The sequence below is a fragment of the Rhinatrema bivittatum genome, chromosome 18 (genome assembly GCF_901001135.1).
Source record: "Rhinatrema bivittatum chromosome 18, aRhiBiv1.1, whole genome shotgun sequence".
Lineage (NCBI taxonomy): Eukaryota > Metazoa > Chordata > Amphibia > Gymnophiona > Rhinatrematidae > Rhinatrema > Rhinatrema bivittatum.
In genome coordinates this window covers 40,869,795-40,893,238 of record NC_042632.1, presented here as the reverse complement: position 1 = coordinate 40,893,238, position 23,444 = coordinate 40,869,795, and the positions used below count along the sequence as shown (strand labels likewise).

The following is a 23,444-nucleotide window of genomic DNA, read 5'->3' as shown; positions in this document are numbered from 1 at the left end:
TCCAATTTCTGTAAGAAAATCTAAGGCATGACTAGTCTGCAGATGTAATGCGGCAGAACCCAAGCTGTGTTAGCTTGTCACCATGACAGAAAGCTACTTCTTCAACTTATGTTACCTTAGTAGAGTTGTTTAAGATGTAAAATAAATCAGGTTTTGTGGATATAGATCCTGCTCTTTGGTTTCTGGTTTCGTGTATGCTTCCTAATGCAGCTTTGTAAACAAATACTATCACCACCCCCCTCCCTTTGACACTATTCAAAAAAATATATTTGAACCAATATAAGAAAAATAACATAACAATTAACCGAAACATGTATAATCTATCCTACAAACTAACAGGCCGAAACAGTAAAATCACGGGAGAGCGCACAGGCCACTCTCCTGTGTGCGCGATACAGTATTTTAATTTATTAAAATTAGGGCCGGCGGTAAAAAAAAGTGCTAGGGACACTAGTGTGTCCCTAGCGCCTCTTTTTGGACAGGAGCGGCGGCTGTCAGCGGGTTTGACAGCCGATGCTCAATTTTGCTGGTGTCGGTTCTCAAGCCCGCTGACAGCCACGGGTTCAGAAACCGGACGCCGACAAAATTGAGCGTCTGGTTTTCAACCCACAAGCTGAGGGCTGCTTTAAAATTTATTTTTTTTTACCTTTTTTTTAACTTTCGGGACCTCCGACTTAATATCGCCATGATATTAAGTCGGAGGGTGCACTTCCCCGGCACCGGCAGAAATTAGCGCCTACCTTTGTGTAGGCGCTAATTTCTTAAAGTAAAATGTGTGGCTTGGCTGCACATTTTACTTACTGTATCGCACGGGAATACTTAATAGGGCCATCAACATGTTGCGGGCGCTATTAGGTTCGGGGGGTTGGACGCGCTATTACCCCTTACTGAATAAGGGGTAAAGCTAGCGCGTCCAAAACGCGCATCCAATCGCGGGTTAACAGTGCACTCCAACGGAGCGCACTGTACTGTATCGGCCTGTGAGTTCTTAAAACATTAATAACTCTGAAAAAACTATAATTCTATGTTAACCATTTAAATGAACCTTTTTTGAAAAACTCTGTTAAACTTCGAAACTTTGTAAACCGTTGTGATGGCGAAACCAAACGACGGTATATAAAACTTGACAAATAAATAAATAAATAAATAAAGATGTGTCAGGAATCAGCAAATTCATCAGCTAGGCCAGGCATCTGCTGTTCATAGTTAAGGTTTCTCCCTTACTCATAGTGGGAAGCTGCCCATGCGACTTCTGCAGGTCCCTTTCTCAAGAAAAGCAAAAATAAGCTGTTTGCTGTTTCTTCCTTAAAAACAGTAACATAGCAATGACGACAGAAAAAGACCAAATGGACCATCCAGTCTGCCCAGCAAGCTTCTTATGGCAGTATCCGCCGCGCCATGCAGTTAAACCTATTTCTCCAGCAAACAGCACAAGCACTCACTATTTTGTTTCCATTTAATAAGAGATCAATATGGCTACACATCATTTATCTGACATTAAAGACCAAGGAAACAGACCTTCCTGAATTGGTGAAGGATCTAGATCTGTTTTCCTACACCAAGAGTGAATCCCAGCAGCCCCCACCATCACTTTCCATTTGCCTAGAAGGTAGACGTTAGTAACCTCAAACCAAAGCTGAACAGAAAAATATCTACATCACTAAAAGCAGCACTATATCCAGACTACTATGGTACAAAACCAAGGAAATAATAGCTTGAGAGAAAAATAGAGCATCCTAATCAGTGGCAAAAGCACAAGTAAAGAGCCTAGTCTTAAAGATAGATTACCAGAGGTGCTTAGACTTTAGTGAATTGGTCTGAAGGTCAGTAAAATGCATTAACATTGTCCATTAACACATGCTGATTAGCTCACATTAATGACATGCAAATGAGGTTTGTGTTAATTTACTAATATTACATTTATTGTATTAATAAGCGCATTATTGCAATTTCGCTGCAGCTGCCCAGAGATGAACCGGGTTGGTGCTGTCCAGCAGGGCCACGGGGATTCAGGGGGCCAGATGTTTGGGGATTATCTGGCTTGTTGGTTCGACAGGGGAGCCACCTGGGTGTTAGAATAGGCATGGGATCTTGTAGGGTCATCTATCCAGATTGGCAGGGATCCAATAAGGAAGCAAACAAAAAACTAACTTGGAGAAGTGATATCCTGCAAGTGCTCAAGCTTCTGCGGTAGGCAGCTGGATATATCTTTAAAAATATGGTCAGGAAAAACTGGGCAGACTTGATAAGTCAACTATTTTTTTTCTGCTGTCTGTCATCGACTACGTATGGAACAGTAAAAGGCTCTATGTCAAAGATGGCTTACATCTGTCTGTGGCAGGATAAAAGATCCTAAGTGATAAATTCAAATCCTATGCCATAAGGCATTTAAACTAGAGGATGACGGGTGGCAGAAGGAAATTGGAATGTCACCTCCCCAAATCTCAAAGAAATGGGTGAAGAGGATAACAAAGGTCGGCTGAATAAGGTACAAAAGAAGTCCAAGAAGAGCAGTAACCTGAAGGAGAGAAGCCGGAAAGCTATGAGCACAAATGCTCGTAGACTGGGCAATAAAACCCCAGTCCTGCAGGCTCAAATGGTGGAAGCAGGTCTGGAAATCGTTGCTGTTATAGAGTCATGGTTCACAGAGTCACATGGGATACGGCCATCCCTGGCTATAACTTACTAAGGAAGGACAGAGAGGACAGGAAAGGGGGAGGAGTAGCGCTTTACGTCAGAAGCGGTACGCAAGCAATTGAAATGCAAAGGGACATGGGGTAAGGAAGAAGCATTATGGGCCAGCCTAAAAAAAAAAAATAAAAAAGGTGATGATGATGCTGCTGCTGCTTCCATTTACATCGGTGTGGTCATTCGAAGAACCGAGTTTTGAATTTCAAATTAAAAGGAGCTATTACGAAGGCAACAAATCTATATATTAGAAAAGTAAACAAAAGTACAAGGAAAAGAAACCAATTTGGTTCTCAAAGGAGGTGGCTTCAAAAATAAAGGCAGAAAGAACAGCGTTCAGGAAGTGTAAAGGATCCCAAAAAGAGCAACACGGGGAACAGCATCTGGTGAAAACGAGGGAGACGAAGAAAGAAGTCAGAGAAGCAAAAGGTCAAGCAGAAGAAAGGATTGCCCAGGAGATAAAGAGAGGTAACAACCCATTTTCCAGATATATCAGAGAAAGAAGGAAGGTCCGAAGTGGTATAATGAAACTGAAAAGTGACAAGGAGGCAAGGTATAGAGACCGAGAAAGAACTGGCAGAAATATTAAACAAATTCTTCAATGCTAGAGGATGGAACTGAAGAAAAGAGTGCATGGGGGAAACTTGCTGGTGCAACTGTTACTAACCTTAACCAACAAGTCTTCATACTCTTGATGCAACTCCATCACTGCTTTCTGCTTTAACGGCAGGGGGGAAAGGGGAATTGGATTCAAAACAGCAACCAACCAGGGCCCTGACGTTTATGGTGTGGGAAACTGATAAGCATGGGGGTAACCTGCACGGCACAGCAGACCCTGGCATAAGCTTAGTGGGCAGAGTGGATGGAACCATTTGGCCCTTTTCTGCCGTCATTTCCTTGTTTCTAAGTTATGTCGACAATAAAGATCAGATGATACGCAAAGCCTGAAAACAAAGTGGCTAATGCAACTTCCTCTGCAGTTACTATAAAAGTACTAATGACCAATCGTGCCATGTCAAGCTTTGGATGGTATTGATCAGTTTCACTGATTCCCAAAAATACACTCTACTGTGTTCAATATTGGGCCTGAACCAGCATCTACAGGCCTGGCAGTAACATAACATAACATACAATTCAATGTAAAGGCTTTGCCTAAAAATTATTAAGTTACTTCTAAACCGATGCGATGTGCAAACGGATGTCGGTATATAAAAGATTTTAAATAAATAAATAAGACCAATACCAGGGTCTGCTGTCCCTTGTTTTTTTTTTTCACTGAAACTAATGCAAGCAAGTAACTGCTACAGCTTTAAAAACTAAAAGAAAAACAGAAATTCAAAACATTTACTGAAACCCTCCAAATGTTTACTCGTAACAAACAAGATTCATTGTGGGTTCTGAGGGATTCAGCAGTGCTCAGCGTCCGTCCGGTCTCTCTGGCTGCCGCCTGCCCCCTGGATTCTGCAGCACTGCACAGAAACAGGCCTCAGACCCCACAGACAGCAATGTACCAGGAAGAGGAGGGGAAGCCACTGGCACTCTGCAGAGCGGCACCGGGCACCTGCCCTCTCCTAAGGGCCACTGCCTAAAACTTCCGGACGCAGGGAGCGCCTAAGTGGCAAACGGGCAGCGCCGGTAAACGCCGCGTCCATTTCCCGCGGGACTCCTGGGGGGAGCATCCCGCCAGGCGGACGGAAAACAGCAGCGCCCGCTCACATCGCGCAGGGCCCAACACACGGGGCACTGAGCTTATTTTGCCCGCCGGGTGCAGAATAAAATCGCCGCCCTTTCCCCAGGATGTGCTCCTCCTGAAGCCTCCATCAGGCTGCCTTGTCACTTAGCATCCCCAGAGGTCCCACATCCGCTTGGGATGGGAAAAGCAGATTCTGGGTCGGTTGCATCCTGTGCCACTGCAGGAGGGGCTCCCCAAAAGCCCTGCTCTTTGCAAGCTCCTGATCCCGCGGCAGGTGCCCGGGCGAGGTGAGGCCTCTGCCTGGAGCCCTCCCTCCCAAGAAGAACCCTTCCATTATAAGGCAAACAAAATAATAATAATAATAATAATAATATCCAGGCGTCCCCAGCCCAGCCGGGGAATGCGTCTGATGCTGCTGCTGCAGCAGCCCTCCCCGCCCCCACCCCCATCTCCTCCTCCTCCCCCGGCCCCCTTCCTTTCGGGATCGGTCGGGCAGAGCCCACTCCCCCGTTACCTGAGGCTGGGGGAAGGGGGGGGGGGACCGTGTCTCTCCAGCAGTGCTGCCTGCAGCCGGTTTGCAGCAGAGATGCTCTCTCCTCTCCTCCTCCTCCTCCAGTCTCTCCTCCCCCTGCCGGCTCTCGCACACACAAAGAGCAGAAAATGGCTGCAAGTGCACCCCCCCCCCCCCCCTCCCTCAATCCCCGGCTGCACACCCGGTCTCTGCGGCTTCTGACAGCGCCTGAGCCTCTCCCCACCCTCCACCAGCTGAGATACGGACAGGGCGAGGGGAAGGGGGGGGGCAGGGGTCGTCTCCCCGCTCCTCAGCAGCACGGTCCCCTCCCCCACCCCTCAGCATTCCCGGAGCGACCTTAAAAGAGGGAGGGGGAGCCCGGTCCAGCCGCTTCTTACCTGCTGCTGCCGCCTCCCGCGACGTCTGAACCTCGCAGGGCCCCGTAGTAGGACCGGGACCCTCTCTCCCCCCCCGGCCCGCGCAGTTCAAACGTCCCCCAGGGCAGACAGCGCCACCTCCCACCCATAAGCCCAGGCTGCAGCGCTGCTCAGATTCCAGAGGACGCTCAGGGCTTTCCCGCTCCGCTGTCTTAATTGATAACAATGGATGTGGAATGTTTACACGACGGCTCTTCGAATGCTAACGTAATTGTTAATCTTAAACCACAGGACAGGCAATGCACGATGCTCAGGAAACCGAAGTCTTTCAGGTGTGCAGGAGACTGGAAACACAAACTAGAACCCAGTAACACAAATTCGGCAGCTGTTGGATACGATTTGCTGCACAATTTTTTTTTTTTTAACCGATTGACATTTAAATCTATGTAACAACATTTCTGAGATACCTTCATGCCATTTCAATGATGTGAAACTGATCAAGATCGACCCAGTTCTGACCTGGAATGTTATTTGAAGGGTAACCAATTAGATGAGGTCTTTCAAGTTAGCATTTGACTGTAATTTTAAGTTTCAAAAGTGTGAGTGTGCACCAGTAATGGTCAATAGACAAGCTGTAGGTGAGACCTTTCTATTGGACCCAACTAAATACATTTGTTACTAACTTTGGAGAGCCTTCCAGTCGGGTCGGCACAGAAAGCGGTCGCTTACCTGTAACAAAGTGTTCTCCGTGGACAGCAGAACAAACAGCCACACACATGGGTGACGTCACCCGACGACGCCAAATCAGCTCTTACTCTCTCCTATCCCAGAAATAATCTTTTTGTCTCATGGAAGGTCCAGTGCTTGTGTCGCCATGTGTCCTTTCGGTTTATTCACTAGCAATATTCAGCTTCCTGGAAATGAGGGAGGGAATGTGTGGCTGTTGGTTCCGATGTCCATGGAGAACACCTGTTATAGGTAAGCAACAGAGCTGTAGCCAGGCAGTTTGATGCCTATTGCCAAGTGAAAAGTTGCGCCCTCACCCATTCAACAAAACATGACCGTACGAATTAGGAGACTCTGTCAAATGCTTGTATAGTAAGTCCATGTTATGGTGGTGAGACGGTGGACCCTTGGGCCGGCCTGGCGAAGGAGGATTCCTTAGGGCAGACCGGTAGGCGGAGTCTAGTGCGGCCTGGGGATGGCTTCACCCCGAAGCTCCTGGATCCCCCCAGGAGGAGCCCGTAGGGATCCGGGCCCTTGGGACTTACGAGCTGGAGGCAGCCGGTGGAAGAGGCAAGCAGGAAGCATCAGAGGCAGGTCCGGGGTCGAGGCAGGCAGCAAGCAGGAAGCTTCAGAGGCAGGTCCGGGGTCGAGGCAGGCAGCAAGCAGGGAGAGTCAAAGGCAGGCCGAGATCAGGAACCAGGGAGACAACAGAAGAAGGATAGCTGAAGCAGGAACTGGAACAGGCACCGGAGAACCAGGAACCAGCGGCAAGCAGAAACAGGACGGCAACTAGAACACAGGGAACCTCGTTGCAAGGCACTCTCTCCAGGTCTGGACGCCGGTTATATGCAGAGCTAGCGTCTGACATCAGCCAGGGGGCTATCCAGCACTTCCGGGTGCTGGATCTTCAAAAGGACTGCCCTCGCGCGCGCGAGGCAGAGATGAGGGGTGGAGCTTCTGCCGGCCTGGACGGCGTTCTCCACGTGGAGATGCCGCGGCCATGCGGCCCACCGAGTCGGGACCTCAGCGCGTCTCTCCACGATCCGGAGCGGAGGTAAGTGGCCCTGACCCCGATCGTGGGTGAGGCGGTCAGGGCCGCAACAGTCCAAGGCCAGTACAGCCTTTCACTCCCATCCCACCTTGACACATCCTCCCTATAAACAATTAAAAATTATATATTTATAAGGAGAAATTATTACTTACCTGATAATTTCCTTTCCTCTAATGATGGCAGGTCAATCCCCACCAGTGGGTTATGCCCAGAGCCGGTGCATCCCAATAGGCGAACTAGGCGGTCACCTATGACACCAGCCATTAGGGGGCAGCAAAGAGCAGAGGTGCATAAGCCATTTCTTGTGTCGATTTTTCTATCTTTCCCTTATGCTCCGTTTCAGATGTCCGCACTCAAGAACTAGAGTGGTCAGAATCGTCTTCGTCAATTATTATTAGTGCCAGTGTGTATTTGCACTGATGGTGTTCGGCTTCACTGATTCTGTCAGCGCTGGCTTTTTTGTGCTGTTTGTCACCTTTTTTCTGGTGCGCCAACAAGTCATTTCTAGATTTTTTTCCTGAGGATTCTGTCAACTGAGATCGGTGCTGCTTCTTCTGATGGGTGTTTAGAAGGACCTCGATTTGATGAACTTTTCAGCTCATACTGTAAACTTTAGGACATTATAAATATGCCCTATGGGCCAGTCTGCCTTAAGGGCATCAAGTGGAGCTGTTGTGCTCTGGTCCAAGATATCAGAGGCACAGTGTGTGATGTCCTCTGTTGATATCTGATTTTTCACATTTTTGAAAGGGGATTTTCTTTTTCCATGCCAATGATGATGAAGCCATTTCTCTATTTCAGTTTTGCCAAATTTGTTATTTGTTTTTTGTTTGTTTTTGCTTTTTAATCATGGTGATGTGGAGAGAGATTTTGTGGCCATTCGCGATGCAAATATGGGAAGTTCCGCCCATGCCCAATAAAGGCAAAAAGAGAGAGCATAAGAACCGATTTGGTGGCGTGCCGTCACCCATCTGTCTGGCAGTCATGCTATGCTTGTCCACAGAGAATGAATGAATGATTGAAATCTGGAGCCAAGGCATTGCAGGAGACAAAGCAGACCTGTGTGAGAGAGGCCCCTGGCAAATATAAAAAGAAGCTTGTAAATAAGTTTTGTTAAATATCACATTTGGATTTTAGCGCGCATGGAGAAAATGAAAAAAAATCCAAACCCCAAAACAAAACATTAAAAACAGAATTTATTAAATTCTTTGAGCCACTGATGTATTTGGTGCCAGTTGTTGCTTTTGGGGCTCCGAGAATCTTTGCTCGATAGCCATTCACCCAATATTTTGACTTAAGATATATTTCCAGCACAAACATTTTCAGTATCTTTGGCTAAACCCCCCCCCCCCCCCCCCAAAAAAAAAAACAGCTCAGAGATCCTGCAAATCTTTGCAAAAATAACACCTTCACATGCCTTTGTAAATTGATATCTACTCTGAACATTGTAATAGAGGGGATCTGCATTCTGTTTTGGATGAATACCAAAAAAAGCTGCAGTGCAGCTATTAGCAAAGTTGCCATGTTCTGAGAGGCGGGAGACCCACCTCTGACCTCTCTTTGATGAGGTGAGGCCAAAGTGCAGGCTCCACAATGCGGGTGGAAGGCATTATAGCAGGCTCTTTAGTGGTACCACATCAGGGATTTATCTTTTCGGGGCCATTTCAAATATATATAATCTCTGTACATAGTTCTGCTGTATATATTCTCCCCAGTTGCCATTTATGATATCTATTTACTCATGCCTGTTCTTTGTCAAACGCTTTACACGCGTATGTTTTTTGTTATTCTGTAAACCGATGTGATATCATTGATGAATATTGGTATATAAAAACCAATAAATAAAATAAAATAAATAAATACATATACATATATATTTATTTATTTATTTATTTATTTATGGTTTTTTTATATACCGGAGCTCCTGTATACAATACATATCGCTCCGGTTCACAGAGAACAGTAATAATTACTGCCGGGTGGCAGTTTATATATATGTGTATATATATATGTGTATATATATATATATATATATATATATATACACATATATACATATACACACACACAAACAGTCATATCTTTTTCCCAAATATCTAATTTCATGACGATTACTTTCTGGTTCTTTTCGATTATTTACCCAAGAAAGACCACATTTTGAAGCTCAGAAGAGAAGCCTGTTTCCACTTGTCTTTGAGACATGCAACTGATGCCGCTTCAAAGGGGCACCACTGTGACATTTTGGCTCCCTCCCGCCTGGGCACCAAGATCTTGAGCCCAGCCCTGCCACAGCTGCAAACAAATATCTGAACTTTTCAAATTTCCATTTTACGAAATCCTAAAGTGTGCTTTTAACGTTGCCGAAAACTTACCCGTAAAACCTGACTGTGACTCTCCGCTCTAAAGCAAATTTAAACGGAAGACCTCTACCTATTATACAACAAAGTCCACTTTGTTTTTCAGCAGTATTTTTTATAATAGAAATTGCAGAAAATACATAAATAGTTTGAAATCTGGCTTTCGTAGTCTGTCCATTTGCAGACACAGAGTTTTTGTTCAGAAGGCTGCCAGCAGCTATCTAACACCTTAGGTTTTAAGCAAAACAAGTCATTCCCATAACATGTTTTGAGTTCTGTCACACGAGTTTATATAGCGGGAATTATGATTTAAAAAGCATAATTCACATAAAAGTGTATTGATATCATTTTGCACGGTGTTTGAAATAATCTTCCAAATACAAAGGATTTGCAGGTGAGTTGTAGATGCATACTGAGGAATTGTCTCTATCCTGAGCTTGGAAGATTTGAGAGTCAAAGCCTACAATAGTAAAAAGCTTATAGATGACACAGGTAAATGCACAGATATCCAGCCCTGAGATTGGTGTGCAAGCCACTGAGTTGGCTATTGAGTAGAGGCAGTTATAAGCATCGAGCAGCCAGGAATGTCCATTAAGCTTGTAGCCAAGTTCCTGAAGCCTCTCTCCTGGCTAATCAATACCGGCGAATACATTTTCAAAATAGTTTGTTCCTTTGTGGTGTTAATCTTTCTCTTCCCAGTACATCCACCAGTTCAGCCCTATGCTTTGTGTAAGGAAAGCTCTGCGACAATCCCATCTGTGCTCTGCCACCTGCAGCGATGGTGGGTCATCCATGGAGCTCTTTTAACCTTCATATTCTGCAATTTCACTCAGGTGGCCTAGCAGATCAGCGAAGGGAGGCCTGTCTTCAGGTTTCTGAGATCAAAGTTGAAAACAGTGTTACATTTATGAAGAGAATGTTTGGTCATAAACAGGAGTCTGACACAGACAAGATGTGAATTCCTACACCCTTCTCTTGTGCCAAAGGAATAAAAATCCAGGACTGGATTTAGGATTTGGATACCCATAGGCAGGACTGGCATGTTGGGGGTGGGAGACCCTGTGGATCAGAGAGTAGATGAAGTTCCTCTATCCCCACCTGCCTCTAGAGTGTCCTTTGAAATAGATGACTGGAGCAGGTTCCTCTTTAGACTGGGTATCTGGTGCCTTTAAAATCTGGCACCTTAGACAACTGCCTATTTTGCCTATGCCTAGATCTAGGCCTGAGTAAAACTGTTGGGAACAAAGTGAGACTTGGTGAGTTTGAGGTGAAACAGCAAATATTTAATAAACTAGCATGGGAATAAGAGAGACTCAGTGATGGGATACAATTTTTATTAAGGTGTGACACACTCTGCTTTCTTTTATTCTCATCTTAATTATTTGTTATCTTATATGGTTTTGTTGATTATTTATTGTCTGTGAAAATGATGTACTTTTTTTTCTTAATTATGTATTTTCTTTTTATTTGTACATTTTGATGATTTTTAATGGAACTGTGATATATCAAACATATAAATAAGTAATAATAAACAATAACCCAAGGATCCCCAAGGATCCTCCCTTTCTTCCACCCTATTTAACATCTACATGCTCCCCCTCACAAACCTCCTCTCCAACCTGGGTATTACACACTTCATCTACGCTGATGATGTGCAAATCCTCATACCCTTCACAAATTCTGTACTCACTGCTCTCCAAAAATGGAACACTATCCTCACCTCCATAAACCAACTCCTCACTGACATGCACCTAGCCCTTAATCAGCAAAAAACAGAACTCCTCCTTATCTCCTCAAAACATGCATCCATACTCTCTCCCTCCACCCCCCCCAATTTTCTCTCAGACACAAGAAACCTGGGGGTTATTCTCGATAACCAACTAACCTTCAAACCATACATCAAAACTATCCTTAGCAGCTGTTACTTCAAACTACAAACCCTCAAAAAACTCAAACCCCTTCTCTACTTCTCTGATTTCCACACAGTACTTCAATCCATAATCTTCTCAAAAATTGATTACTGTAATGCGCTCCTACTTGGTCTCCCTGCTACCCACATAAAACCTCTACAACTCCTCCAAAACGCTACTGCACGCATCCTAACCAATGCCAATAAAAAAGACCATATTACTCCCACCCTCGTTAATCTTCATTGGCTTCCCATTCACTCACGAATTATTTACAAGACCCTTACCCTCATCCACAAAAGTATTGCTAACGAACATTTCAATTGGCTAAACCCACCTTTCCTCCCTCGTATCTCCACGAGACCCACCCGCTCCTCTCTCCGTGGAACCCTTATTCCCCCTTCCATAAAATCCACAAGACTCATCTCCACCACCAATAGGGCCCTCTCTCTCGCAGGCCCTTCCCTCTGGAACTCCATGCCTCCTGACCTACGCACCGAAACCTCCACACCCACTTTCAAAAAGAAACTCAAAACCTGGCTCTTCCTCCAAGCATACCCGCAATCATCTTCATCCCTTACCAACACCCTAACCCGACCACCACCCCTCACCAACACTCCCCCTCAGGACCTACACCTGACACCCACCCCCTCCAAGAAGCTTCAAACCTAAACAAAAACAAAAACTTTGTATATAACCTATGTACATATTAATTGTTCCTCGAACCCCTGTACATATCTTTTCCCTATGTTCTTCCATTTTCACCCTTCCCCCTCCCCCCTCCCTTTGTCTCGTATATCCCTACCCTTCCCTCCCTACTTATTTATCTAGTTAATTGCCATGTTACTGCATTTATGTTACAAACCGTTCCTTGTAAAGGCTTTGCCTATATATTATTTGTTATAAGTTATCTGTAAACCGGCACGATGTGCAAACGGTTGTCGGTATATAAAATCAAATAAATAAATAAAATAAATAAATAACAGAATTTAACAAAAGGCTCCTAGCATATCACAGATAAGAATGCCTTAAAAATGTAAGACTTCTGCTCAGATTAGTGAAAACTAAAAGAAGTGAAAGTGAAGGGGAGGCCAGGTGACCATTTGAGATCCCAGCTGAGAAAGGTACATTTTAAAGTGGTGAAGAGGCAGTAATACAACTTTATTAGGCATGCCATATATGCCATTATCTTTAAGTTTTTAATTATTCACTTTTGATTACTCAGAAATATATTGCATTTTTGCTTAGTGTTATACACAGTATGTGCAAGACACGAGCTGCATGAAAAGAATGTGCTGGAAAACTGCTAGTGCACTGGAAAATGACTATGATATGTTTAAATATACCAAGGGTCAATTCCAACATTCCAGCCTAGCTGTAAGCGTATCTTACACATTGATAACATTTGCATAATGAAAGACAAATTTACATATAGCCACTTAGAGTAAATATTTTCTTGTTATATTCAGTTAAAGAAATATTTTGCCAACTATGGAACTTAGTCATTGGTGAAGAGGTTAGAGGTGTTACCCTATGTAGATTCTGGTATCAGTGAACAATCTTTGAGAGAGCTGAACTTGGTCCACTGCATTGTAACTGGTTGCTCTCTCCATAAGATATATTTTATTAGATGATATGCTATTTGAATAAAAAGGACTATTCTCCTCAAGCTGCTGGTTCTAAGCATTTATTCAGTCCACAACAAAAGAAATGCTGATGTTCTATGATGGAGGGATGTGATAGTCATTAAAAAGACTTGCTGACCTTTTTTTTTTTTTTTGCCCATCTTGTAGAATGAGCTCAGAGTGCTTTGGTCTAACTTTCCTCTAAACTTCACTACCTTTTTGCTACTTTTAGTCTTGAAAAAATTATTCTTTTGAGTTTATAATCTAAAAATTTGCTCTTTCTGCTTCAGAGGTGTCATCAGGTGGAAAATGTTACAAATCTTTTGCTTATTTAACTGTCAATTGGCACATTTTTTGAAACATGCAATAAAAACATGCACAAAAACATGTTTGCCGAGCTGCATGCATCAGGATTAAATCTCATTAAAAATATATTTTCTTTGGATTTAAAGTTAATGAAGACAAACTAATTTGACAGATCTTCTGAGAGGTCAACTTTCCTTCAAATGGGCCAAGGATTGGGTAAAGTATTTGGGCATTCGCATAAGGATTCACCTTGGGCATATAATTCACCTGGTTGAATTATATGCCCAAGGTCATTTATCAGGATCTGGAGTGGTGGAACAGACTTAGTCTATCATGGCAGGGAAGGGTGGCACTTGTTAAAATGAACCTCCTGCTCCACTTCTGTTATTTTTTTCCAGACTTTGCCAGTGGCTATTTCAGAACAGCTCCTTAAGGCATGGCAGAGAAGGATTCACAGCTTCATCTGGAAGCGGAAACCTCCCAGGTTTGCAAAGGGAGTACTATACTAGCCCAAATCCCGGGAAGGTCTGGCAATAGCAGACCTGGTGTGTATTATGCAGCTTTACAACTGCGTGCAGTGATAGACTGGCACAGGATTAATGAGATGAAGCCTTGGGTGAGGCTGGAACAGGATGTGGTGGGGGAAGTACCTTTAGAAATGTGGGACTGGATGTCACAGTAACTGATTAGTTTTCTGGGTGTGGTTTCTCCATTTATTAGACTGACATTAGATACCTGGAGTAGATGGAGGCAGGCATTGGTGGGAGACAGGGTATGTAATTATCGGTCCACCTTCTTATTTCATAAGGCATTCCCGCCAGAAAATATACTGGCTGCAGGCAGACAATGGCAAGCCCTAGGGCTGACCAGATTGGAACAGGTGTGGGATGGACAGGGAGGGATGCAGTTTGACACTTTGCAGCAGCCATATTCTTTGATTGATAGGGACAGATTCCTGTATATACAACTGGCGCATTTTGTTTGGCAGAAAGCGATTGTAGATGATTCAAAAAGAGGTAAGACGCTATTTGAGGGTTATTGCGAACAAGCCGAAAAGATCATACAATCCATCTCTAAGATATATGTTTTGCTTAATGCAGATCTGAAGGCTAAACCTTCCCTGGCTGTAACCTGGGAGAAAGATTTGGGGGAGGTATTGGATGAGACTGCCTGGGACCATTGTTTTCTGGTCACAGGCAAAACCTTTTTTTTTTTTTTCTGATAGTGGAAAACAGCTACAAGGTTTTATTTGTTCTTCCTTGACCATGGAAAGAGAACCCCCCCTGCAATGGATGATAAATCCTGGAGGGGACGTAGAAATGTGGAATCATCTGGTGGGAATGTCCAGGAGTCAATAAATATTGGAATACAATTACTACCTCATTTCTGGACATGACTGGGTTCGCTATTTCGAAGGATCCGAAAGTTTTCTTTCTAAATTTACCAGCAGCAAAGTTGCCAGACGTAAGCCATCGGCAGATCGCATCAGCGGCCCAATGTGAGCTGGCGCTCTGGTCGTACAGGTCAGCTCTTCCATCATTTTCTCAGATATGCACTCGCATTGAGGGAGTTTATTGTATGGGGAGAAGCTTACGGCCTATAAACAGGATGATCTGCACAAGTTTAGGAAAATTAGAAATTGTTTTGTCATGCTTCAAATTTTCTCTTTTAATATTGTTACTTTGGATTAATGACCGGGAAATACATTTTTTTTGGGCACTCTCTATTTCTGGGGAATTTATTTTTATAAAGGTCTACGTGTCACCTTGTCAAAATGTTTGCGTGTACGAGTTTATGGAGGCGGGGGGAGGCTGTTGGGTGGGGAAGAAAAATTGAAAGGTCTGATTTGATCAGCGCCAGCCCACAGTTTACTTCAGTTTTCTTATGTTTAGTGTAATGTTCAGATAAGGAGATGCTTTAAGTCTCTGTGCTACCATGATGTTGTCGATGTGGTTGCATCGGGTCACGGACCTGAGAGTCATGGTTGCTGTGCTGATTTGTTTCTTCAATAAAATTAGAATTATAAATAAATATATATATTTATTTTCTTCAGAGGCCTCAGTTTGATTCCCAAGCAACTAGGGCTAGGGATGCCGTGGAGGAAGTGTTTGCAATGAAGGCAATCCCAGCTGCTGTATAATGATAACACCTAGTGGGACGATTCAGGCTACGCACAAAAGGGGCTTCCAGAGGGCTCAGCCAGGATCTCTAGCACATGGTTCCCGATCAATGACTGTCACTGTAATGGCTGGGCTAGATGGAGGAGGGTAAACAAAAAAAAAAAATGGAGGAACTCCTGAGTGATTGTGAATGAAGGCTTGTGGAGCTATAGCTTTGATTGAGACAGGGGCTCAAAGAAGAAAGAGGAACTGGTCAGACTTGAAAACCCCCATTTTCTAAAGCAAAACTGAGAGAGGATATGTTTTATTGTACCCATGCTCTGAACATATAGGGGCAGATTTTAATACCTACACGCCGGCGTAGATTTGTGCGTGCACAAATCTACGCCTGCACAAATCTATGTCTGATTTTATAACATTTGTGTGCAGCCGCGCACATGTTATAAAATCCGGGGTCGGCACGTGCAAGGGGGTGCACACTTGTGCACCTTGCACGCGCCAAGCCCTAGGGGAGCCCCGATGGCTTTCCCCTGTTCCTTCCGAGGCCGCTCCAAAATCGAAGCGGCCTCGGAGGGAACTTTCCTTCTGCCCCCCACCTTCCCCTCCCTAACCTGCCCCCCAGCCCTACCTAAACCACCCCCATACCTTTCTTTTGCAAGTTGCGCCCGCCTCTTGGCAGGCGTAGGTTGTGCGCGCAGGCCAAGTGCCGGAGCGCGATCCCCCAGCCTAGAGGCCGTACGGAGGCCTCTGGCCCCGCCCCTTTTTTCAAGCCCCGAGGCTTACACGTGTCTGGGGGCTTGCGCGCGTCGTCAGGCCTATGCAAAATAGGCTCGTGCACGTAGGGCTTTTAAAATCTGCCCCATAATCGCAGGGAACCGCAAACTCTGTCCTCGAAGCCTGCAACCCAACTGGGTTTCCAGGATATTCCACAATGAATATGCATGAGATCTATTTGCATGCTACGGTGGAGGCAGTGTAACCTCCAGGACCTAATTTGGGACACCCCCTCCCCCCCCTGAAATAATGGAAAAGCATGCATTCAAAGCATTATTTACCTACTGCTTAACTATTTCACCTTAAAATAATTATGCAAATTGTCAAACAACTTAAACTGCCCTGCCCCCAAAGTCCCCCCCACCCCCCGAAAATCGGTTTGCACAATTTTTAAGATCACACTTTTATCCTAAGCCAGAAGCACAAGCTGCACAAGGGAAAATGTGCACAAACAGCTAGGTGAGTCTTCTGGCCCTGGATATCTGAGGCCTCGGTAACTCGCTCACCTCCATCCAGCAGTAGTTCATGAGCTGGTAAATGCTGTTAGAGGCCAGTCTGGGTTTAAACAAGCGCAGCCCGGCTGAGATTTCCTCCACCACCTCTGCATTGCTTCGGTTCTCATAAGGGATTTTTCCCTCGCTGAACACTTCCCACATCAGCACTCCTAAAAAAAATAAAAAAATAGGAAGAAAAGTAACCATGACAACCGCCATGCAGAGAAAACCCCCGTACCGCACAGACAGCAGGCGCTCTCCTAACACGGACTACTGCTGCCATAAATCCGCGCGCTCGCATGTTAGATGCACGCTAACAACATCACGGGCTGAGCTACTGAGCGCCTGGCGCTGCGCCAGCCGCCACAGTTACCAGAACAGGACGGCCTGCAGAATCAGTGGATGTAATCCTGAGTCTGAAATCCACTAGTAATATTACAGTCGGCAAGCATTTTAAAACCAATACATATTGAACCACCATACTGCATCCAGGTTAATGCCAGCAGAGGCAGAATGTCCCGGCCTGAGACATCACACGTCACATTCCAGGTAATACCCAGCAACCATACAAACGGCTACAAAAGTATCGCTGTAAATGGGGTTTTAAGAAGCCTGATGGGTCAATAGTCAATAAGCCAGTGAGGAGAACCTATCTGGATAAAGATACCTGGATAACTTTAGCTGAATTTCCAGAAGAACTTATCCGGATAAGTGTTCTGGTGAATATACTCGCCTAATATTACCCAAATAAAGTTATCCAACGTTGTTGCTCACCAGCTTGTTTATTTATTTAAAGACTTTTCTATACCGATATTAGTGGGGACATCATATCGGTTTACAGCAGAACTAAAGAATGGAAAAGCTTACTGAATAATAAAAAAAAATAAAATTAAAAAGTACTATTATTTGGGTAGTGGATGGCATCCCCAATTCCTAATACTGACCATAATAGGGTCCTCTGCAGAATTAGTAGTCTCAGCTTTCTTACCCTCAGAAATATTTAGTGTATGCAAGGACCGAGAAACCAAAGCTGCAAGTTCTTCCTTAGGGGACTGGCCCAGCATAAAAGCACCATCCTCGCCTTCAGGAGGAAATTCCCCCTTCTTTCAGGGCTACCTCACTGTCTCCCTGCTGCCTGCTTTCAACATCCAAAAAGAGTCTCTTCTGAACTAGAAACGTCCTCTCTCCTCATCATCATCTCTGGGCATTTGTCTTCCCCAGGCGGGAGGAAGCACGGAAGCAGCTCCAGAGACGACACCCTGAGCCGCCCACTTCCGGGAGGAAGGGGGTAGGGTGGTGGTGGGGGGGGTGGGGGGGGGGGGAGCAGCGCCTGCACTAGTAGAGGTTGTGGACAGAAGGTTTCCCGCGGAAGCTGAGAATGGACGGCCTCGGCTCAGCCACGACCGCCGGTCCCGATTCAGAACCTGTGTAAGTGGGCTTTTGAAAATTGCTACAATTCATGCCATTGAATTGTGCATAGGATTTACCCGCATGGAGTAGTATTGTTTTTTTTTTTGTGGGACTGCAAGCGGTATATGAAATAAATAATAATAGCTCATGGCGATCCTCCTCCTTGCATGAAATAGCAGATCCGGAATTTTCACCATTCTAAATTATATCTGTGCGTGGCCCTTTTTGATGAGTAGGTTGGCTTTTCTATGTGAACTATTTCAGACACTTCTGTCTTTCTAGTCTATCTGAAGATGCTACTACCTAACAGGCCGATACAGAACCGTGCCGGTGGAGCGTACTGTTAACCTGCATTTGGACGCGCTAGCTTTACCCCTTATTCAGTAAGGGGTAATAGCACGTCGAAAACGGGCATCCAACCCCCCCCTCCCCGAGACTAATAGCGCCCGCAACATACAAATGCATGTTGATGGCCCTATTAGTCATTCCCGCGCGATACAGAAAGTAGAATGTGCAGCCAAGCTGAACATTTTACTTTCAGAAATTAGCGCCTACCCAAAGGTAGGCGTTAATTTCTGCCAGCGCCGGGAAAGTGCACAGAAAAGCAGTAAAAACTGCTTTTCTGTGCACCCTCCAACTTAATATCATGGCGATATTAAGTCGGAGGTCCCGAAAGTTAAAAAAAAAAAATTTGAAATCGGCCCGCAGCTTGAAAACCGGACGCTCAATTTTGCCGGCGTCCTGTTTCCGAACCCGTGGCTGTCAGCGAGCTCGAGAACTGACGCTGGCAAAATTGAGAGTTGGCTGTCAAACCCGCTGACAGCCGCCGCTCCTGTCCAAAAAGGAGGCGCTAGGGACGCGCCGGCCCTAATTTACTGAATCGCACGACCAGGACACTGGCCTGTGCGCTCGCCCGCTCTCCCACGAACTTTACTGTATCAGCCTGTAAGGCAGCACTGTTGGGGGTAAACATAATAACTCAAGCTACTTTCCTCTGTAATTCATGGACTATGGAGCTGCTGGTTTCCTTCCAAGCTTTCGCTGAATCCTCTCAATGTGTCAGCACCCCATTAGCTGCTTCCAAATATAGGAGGTAGGCAGCTCTGGTCCTATCAAGTGCCACAGACAGGGATATCCACAATGAATATGTATGAGGTGTATTTGCATGCACTGCCTCCATTGTATGCAAATGGGAAGGGACAGTGTTGGGGGAAGATACAGCTGATGTGCTGGGAGGGAATTCTGCTTTTTTTTGGGGGGGAGGGAGTGACACAGCTGTGGGGTTTCATCTGCGACAGGGGTGGGGGGAGGGGCAGGCCAAGTCACGTGGGGCTTGCTGCTCCATTAAGGATCTGGGGAGAGGGTCCCCTGAGAACTGCAGGTGTTGTCACCGTTCAGGGGGTTCATTGTGCATTACAAAGTTTTTCATGATCCCTGTGAAGTCCTTGTAATATTAATGAGCTGCTTTGTATGCATTTGCATGAGTGTGGCTGATATCACTTGTTAACACAGTTTTAATGTGCATTCAGTGCCAAATTCATTGTTTAACATGCATTGTCCTATTATTGTGGCTTAATAAATAGGCCCAACTAAGTTATTAAAACAAAGATTCTTACCAAAAGCCCAGATATCGGATTTGCTACTGTACCGAGAGTACCGGAAAACCTCTGGGGATGACCATTTGACAGGGAACTTAGTGCCCGTGGAGCTGGTGTACTGATCATCGAGGACAAACCTATGAAAGCAGACACCAAACATGGTCACCAAGGTCTCAGGCTATGTTTACGACCATGCCTATTACATTACACACACACATGCATAAAACATACCTCGTCATCCCAAAGTCCGACACTTTCACCACTTGTGATTCTCCCACCAAACAGTTACGGGCTGCCTGCAGGGGAAAGATGGCGCTATGTAAACAGAAGGTGATTTTAATCAAGGGGACATGCTGTGGGCAAGGGGCGCCAGTGTTAGTCTGTGCCTTGCTCATTCCATCTTCCCCCCCCCCAGATTCTAGCTCCAGAAATTTATAACACCGTCCAAGCTCCTTCAGCAGCTGCCATATTTCTCTGCTCAGCCTCCAAGCTCTAGAGGATTCTTCCTGCCTTGAACCAAGCCAAGAGTGTGAGATAAGGGAAGAGGAAGAGACGGCCGAAATGGACGGAGCAGGAATTCTGGCAGCAGGACCAGTAACGGAGCAGAAAATCAGAGACTCCTGGGGGAGGTGGCATATCAGGAGATGAAACAAGAACTTCAAAGGAAAGAAAAATATTTGCCAGCAAAGCTGAAACCTGAAGTTGCACTCACCATGCATGTAAATTTTCACCCCTTCCCCTTATCAACATCATAATTAAGTCCTGCTACCAGCCATTACAGGCTAGAGATTTGAGGGCAAAAAAGGTAATATTTTGTTTCAAATTGTTTTCTTTTTTTTGTATTGTTTTACATTTTTGTTTTGTTTTGTTTCGTGTGTTTTTGCTTTGTTTTTTTAGTGCATGCTATTTCCTAATAGCACACTAAGGCAAAACAAACAAAAAATTGGCCTTACCTTTTAATAGTTTTTCTTTCATTTTAGAAAATGGCTGATGTAACATCAGAGCATTAAAAACGTGAGTTCAAACTGGGCACGTGTTTTTTTGCACGCACGCACGCACGCACATCCACCTCTCCTGGGCACTCGATGCAATAGGCAAATAAGCTGCTGGGCTAAAAGGGACGCACAGTGGGTAATTTGTGCGTCTCTACCGCTCTACATTGGATGCCCAGAAATGGCTGTGCATCCAGAGCATCCTGGTCAGAGCTCCCTCCACACCACCCACAGGGCTATTCCTGAATGGTCTTTTTCACTGACACTGTCAATGGACAAATTAGCAGGAAGTGAAGCAGTGAATAAATTAAATCAAATGCCCGACAATAAATGTTAATGTATTCACTCCCTCACTCGCTGCTTTCTGGGGTTCGCCCGATGAGGAAGCACAAAAGACAGGATTTTTTTTTTTTTTTGGTTCTTCCTATTTATTTAGTATCGCTAGGATACTAATAGGAGGAATCACAGAAAGCAAGATTTATGTTTTTTTTTGTCAGCCCTCGAGCACGCATGCTTTAACGCCAGCTTCCGGGCAGGCGTTAAATTTGCAGCGTTAAAATGGGCGCCGTGGCCGCGTGACAATTTTTTACAGCGGGGGGGGGGGGGGGGGGTTGGTAATAGCTAATAGCTTCATCAACATTAATTTACATGTGATGAGTGCTATTAGCTAAGTGCTCGTTTGAACGTGCGTTTTGGACGCGCTCATCCCCTTATTGCATGAGGGTTTTGGACGCGCGTCCGAAGCCGTGCGCTCGGCCGAGTGTACCATATTGCATCGGCCTGATTGTTGGTATTCCCGTTTGAAGTGACCGCACACCCCCATAACAGGTACAGGCCAAAGTGCCCCACCCAGCCTCTTCCTCTTTCTCGCCTTATGGCGGCTGAACTCTACATCTTCTTGAAGTCAACATTTACTACGTCTGCAGTGACCCACAGGATTCGGGATGACAAAACCCCCCCACAGGGAAACACTCATTTAATCAAAAAAAAGACTGAGAAACGTACCAGGTCTCTGTGAATAAAATTGGCGTGCTCCAGGTAGGCCATTCCCTCGCAGACATCTTGGCACATGCCCAGGAGGGCCTCCCTAGAGAAGCTGCCTCTCTGGCTTCGGAGGTAGTCGTACAAACAGCCGTGCTCCAGGAACTCGAAAACCAGGCAGATTGGAGCTTGCTGCGTACACACCCCAAGCAACTGGACCAGTTTAGGATGGGACAGCTTCCTGCGTGCAGCCAGGAGGGGAGAGAGAAAAACAAAAAAAAAACCAAATCAGAACTCTGTAGTAATTTGTGGCAATCCCAAGGCAACCTTAGAAAGGCCTGCGTACGAGGGTCACGAGATTACCGATAGGAAAGTGGCAGCGATTCTAGCATGTGGCGGCAGGTTACGCGGCCGCATTTCCCATACTTTCGGCTCTTTTAAACATTTTGTTGAAGTTTTATGGGGAGCAGAAGGAGCAACTCTTCCCTCCCCTTTGGCGGCTCTGACGGATATTTCGTGCTGCAAGGTCTGGGGGGGGGTGAAAGAGGCGGCGTCCCCCGCATCAGCTTCTGAGCTGGGTGAGGTGTCACTTAGTATCATTTACCCACTGCAAAAAAACAAACAAACAAACCACACCCCATTCATCACAGAAAAGTGTGAATCCAAGGGTCTCCATTTGTGCAGGGCCCTTGGACTCCATGCAAATCCCTCAGTCGGGGTGCAGAGGAGCTGAGGGGAGCTGAGGGGAGCTGCTTAAGTCCCGCAGCTGAAGTGAAACGCCACCGAAAGCAGAAACAAGGGCTTCCAGACCTATGGAGGAGAAATCTCCTGCAAGGGAAGGGAATTCAGCAGCTTGTTACCTTCCAGGTGGCAAACTGCAAGCATCCCTTCCGTCCCTGACTGTCTTCTCTACCTCTATAGACCTTAACGCTACTGCAGGAAGTCACCCTGCAGGGTGTGGGCTGCTGTTTCTTAAGTGCAAACTTTTTTCTGGATGATATGAACACATCTCACTCACAAACTCACGGTTTTAGATCATGACTGGCAGTACAGGAGGCTCTTTGCCAAGACTCGGAGAGCAATTTTCAAAAGGACTCTCTATGGGTAAACGGGGTTTGACCAGCAAAATTTAAAAAAAAACCTCTTTTGAAAATTGCCTCCATCCCTTCGGTGGGTAACAGTGCAGACACTCTTCATAGCAAAACGGTGCAGAGGGAAGGAAGGGGCTAGGGGAGGTATGTGCTGGGCTTTCATTTTGAAAGCCCCGTGCAAACTTTAACCACATCGATTTGCAGCTGCTTCAGAACAAATGTTCGTGTCTCAAAGTGGGAGCTCCTTTCCCACAGCCGGTTGCATATTCAAAGGGAAACTCTGTGCAGGCTTTCACTTTCAATATGGGCCTGCCGGCCCAGTGGCCTGCCTGAACATTGCCCCGTAAGTGGCCCAGGGTTTCTGGAGCTGAACAAGCTTTGGTGAAGGCTTGCAAGCTTTATGAGTCTAGGAGAAAAGACAATGCATTTTCATCATCAGCTTGAATTTTTTGGAAGACAAAATTAGGGGTGAAAATGTAAGACTGAAGCCTTCTCAAGTTGGCATCGTCCTCTGCATGAGGATTTGTTTCGTCGATTTTCAGTGGAAGCTTTAACATTTTTCTGAGAGCTCTTTATTCCACTTTTCCCAGAGTGTTTTACATGCTTGGGGATAAAAAGAAAAATAAAATCCTGTTTCTCAGGAGAAGGGGGAATAATAAAAATTCCCCAAAAGAATGAACTAGTGGAGAATGATTTTGAATTAACTACATCCAGCTTGCCTAGAAGGTTTCTGTCAAGATCTC

General features: G+C 45.4%; 2 protein-coding genes across 4 annotated transcripts in view; both read right to left on the bottom strand.

Moving 5' to 3' along the window:
* CYFIP2 (cytoplasmic FMR1 interacting protein 2) overlaps positions 1-5,415 on the bottom strand; it is a 77,617-nt gene extending 72,202 nt beyond the window's left edge. The window contains exon 1 of one of the 3 annotated variants that reach the window (XM_029583619.1): positions 5,291-5,415. The gene's annotated coding sequence lies outside the window, so the exon portion shown is untranslated. Of the gene's footprint in view, positions 1-4,895; positions 5,039-5,290 lie in introns of those variants that run through there. The other 2 variants (XM_029583618.1, XM_029583617.1) reach the window with 2 other exon arrangements.
* Positions 5,416-9,512: 4,097 nt separating this feature from the next.
* ITK (IL2 inducible T cell kinase) overlaps positions 9,513-23,444 on the bottom strand; it is a 51,414-nt gene continuing 37,482 nt past the window's right edge. Inside the window, exons 13-17 of the mRNA XM_029583610.1 lie at positions 21,635-21,851; positions 19,869-19,933; positions 19,656-19,774; positions 16,642-16,799; positions 9,513-10,278 (exon numbers count right to left, since the gene is read on the bottom strand). Coding sequence (XP_029439470.1) covers positions 10,207-10,278; positions 16,642-16,799; positions 19,656-19,774; positions 19,869-19,933; positions 21,635-21,851 — 631 coding nt within the window. The 3' untranslated portion in view covers positions 9,513-10,206. The remainder of the gene's footprint in view (positions 10,279-16,641; positions 16,800-19,655; positions 19,775-19,868; positions 19,934-21,634; positions 21,852-23,444) is intronic.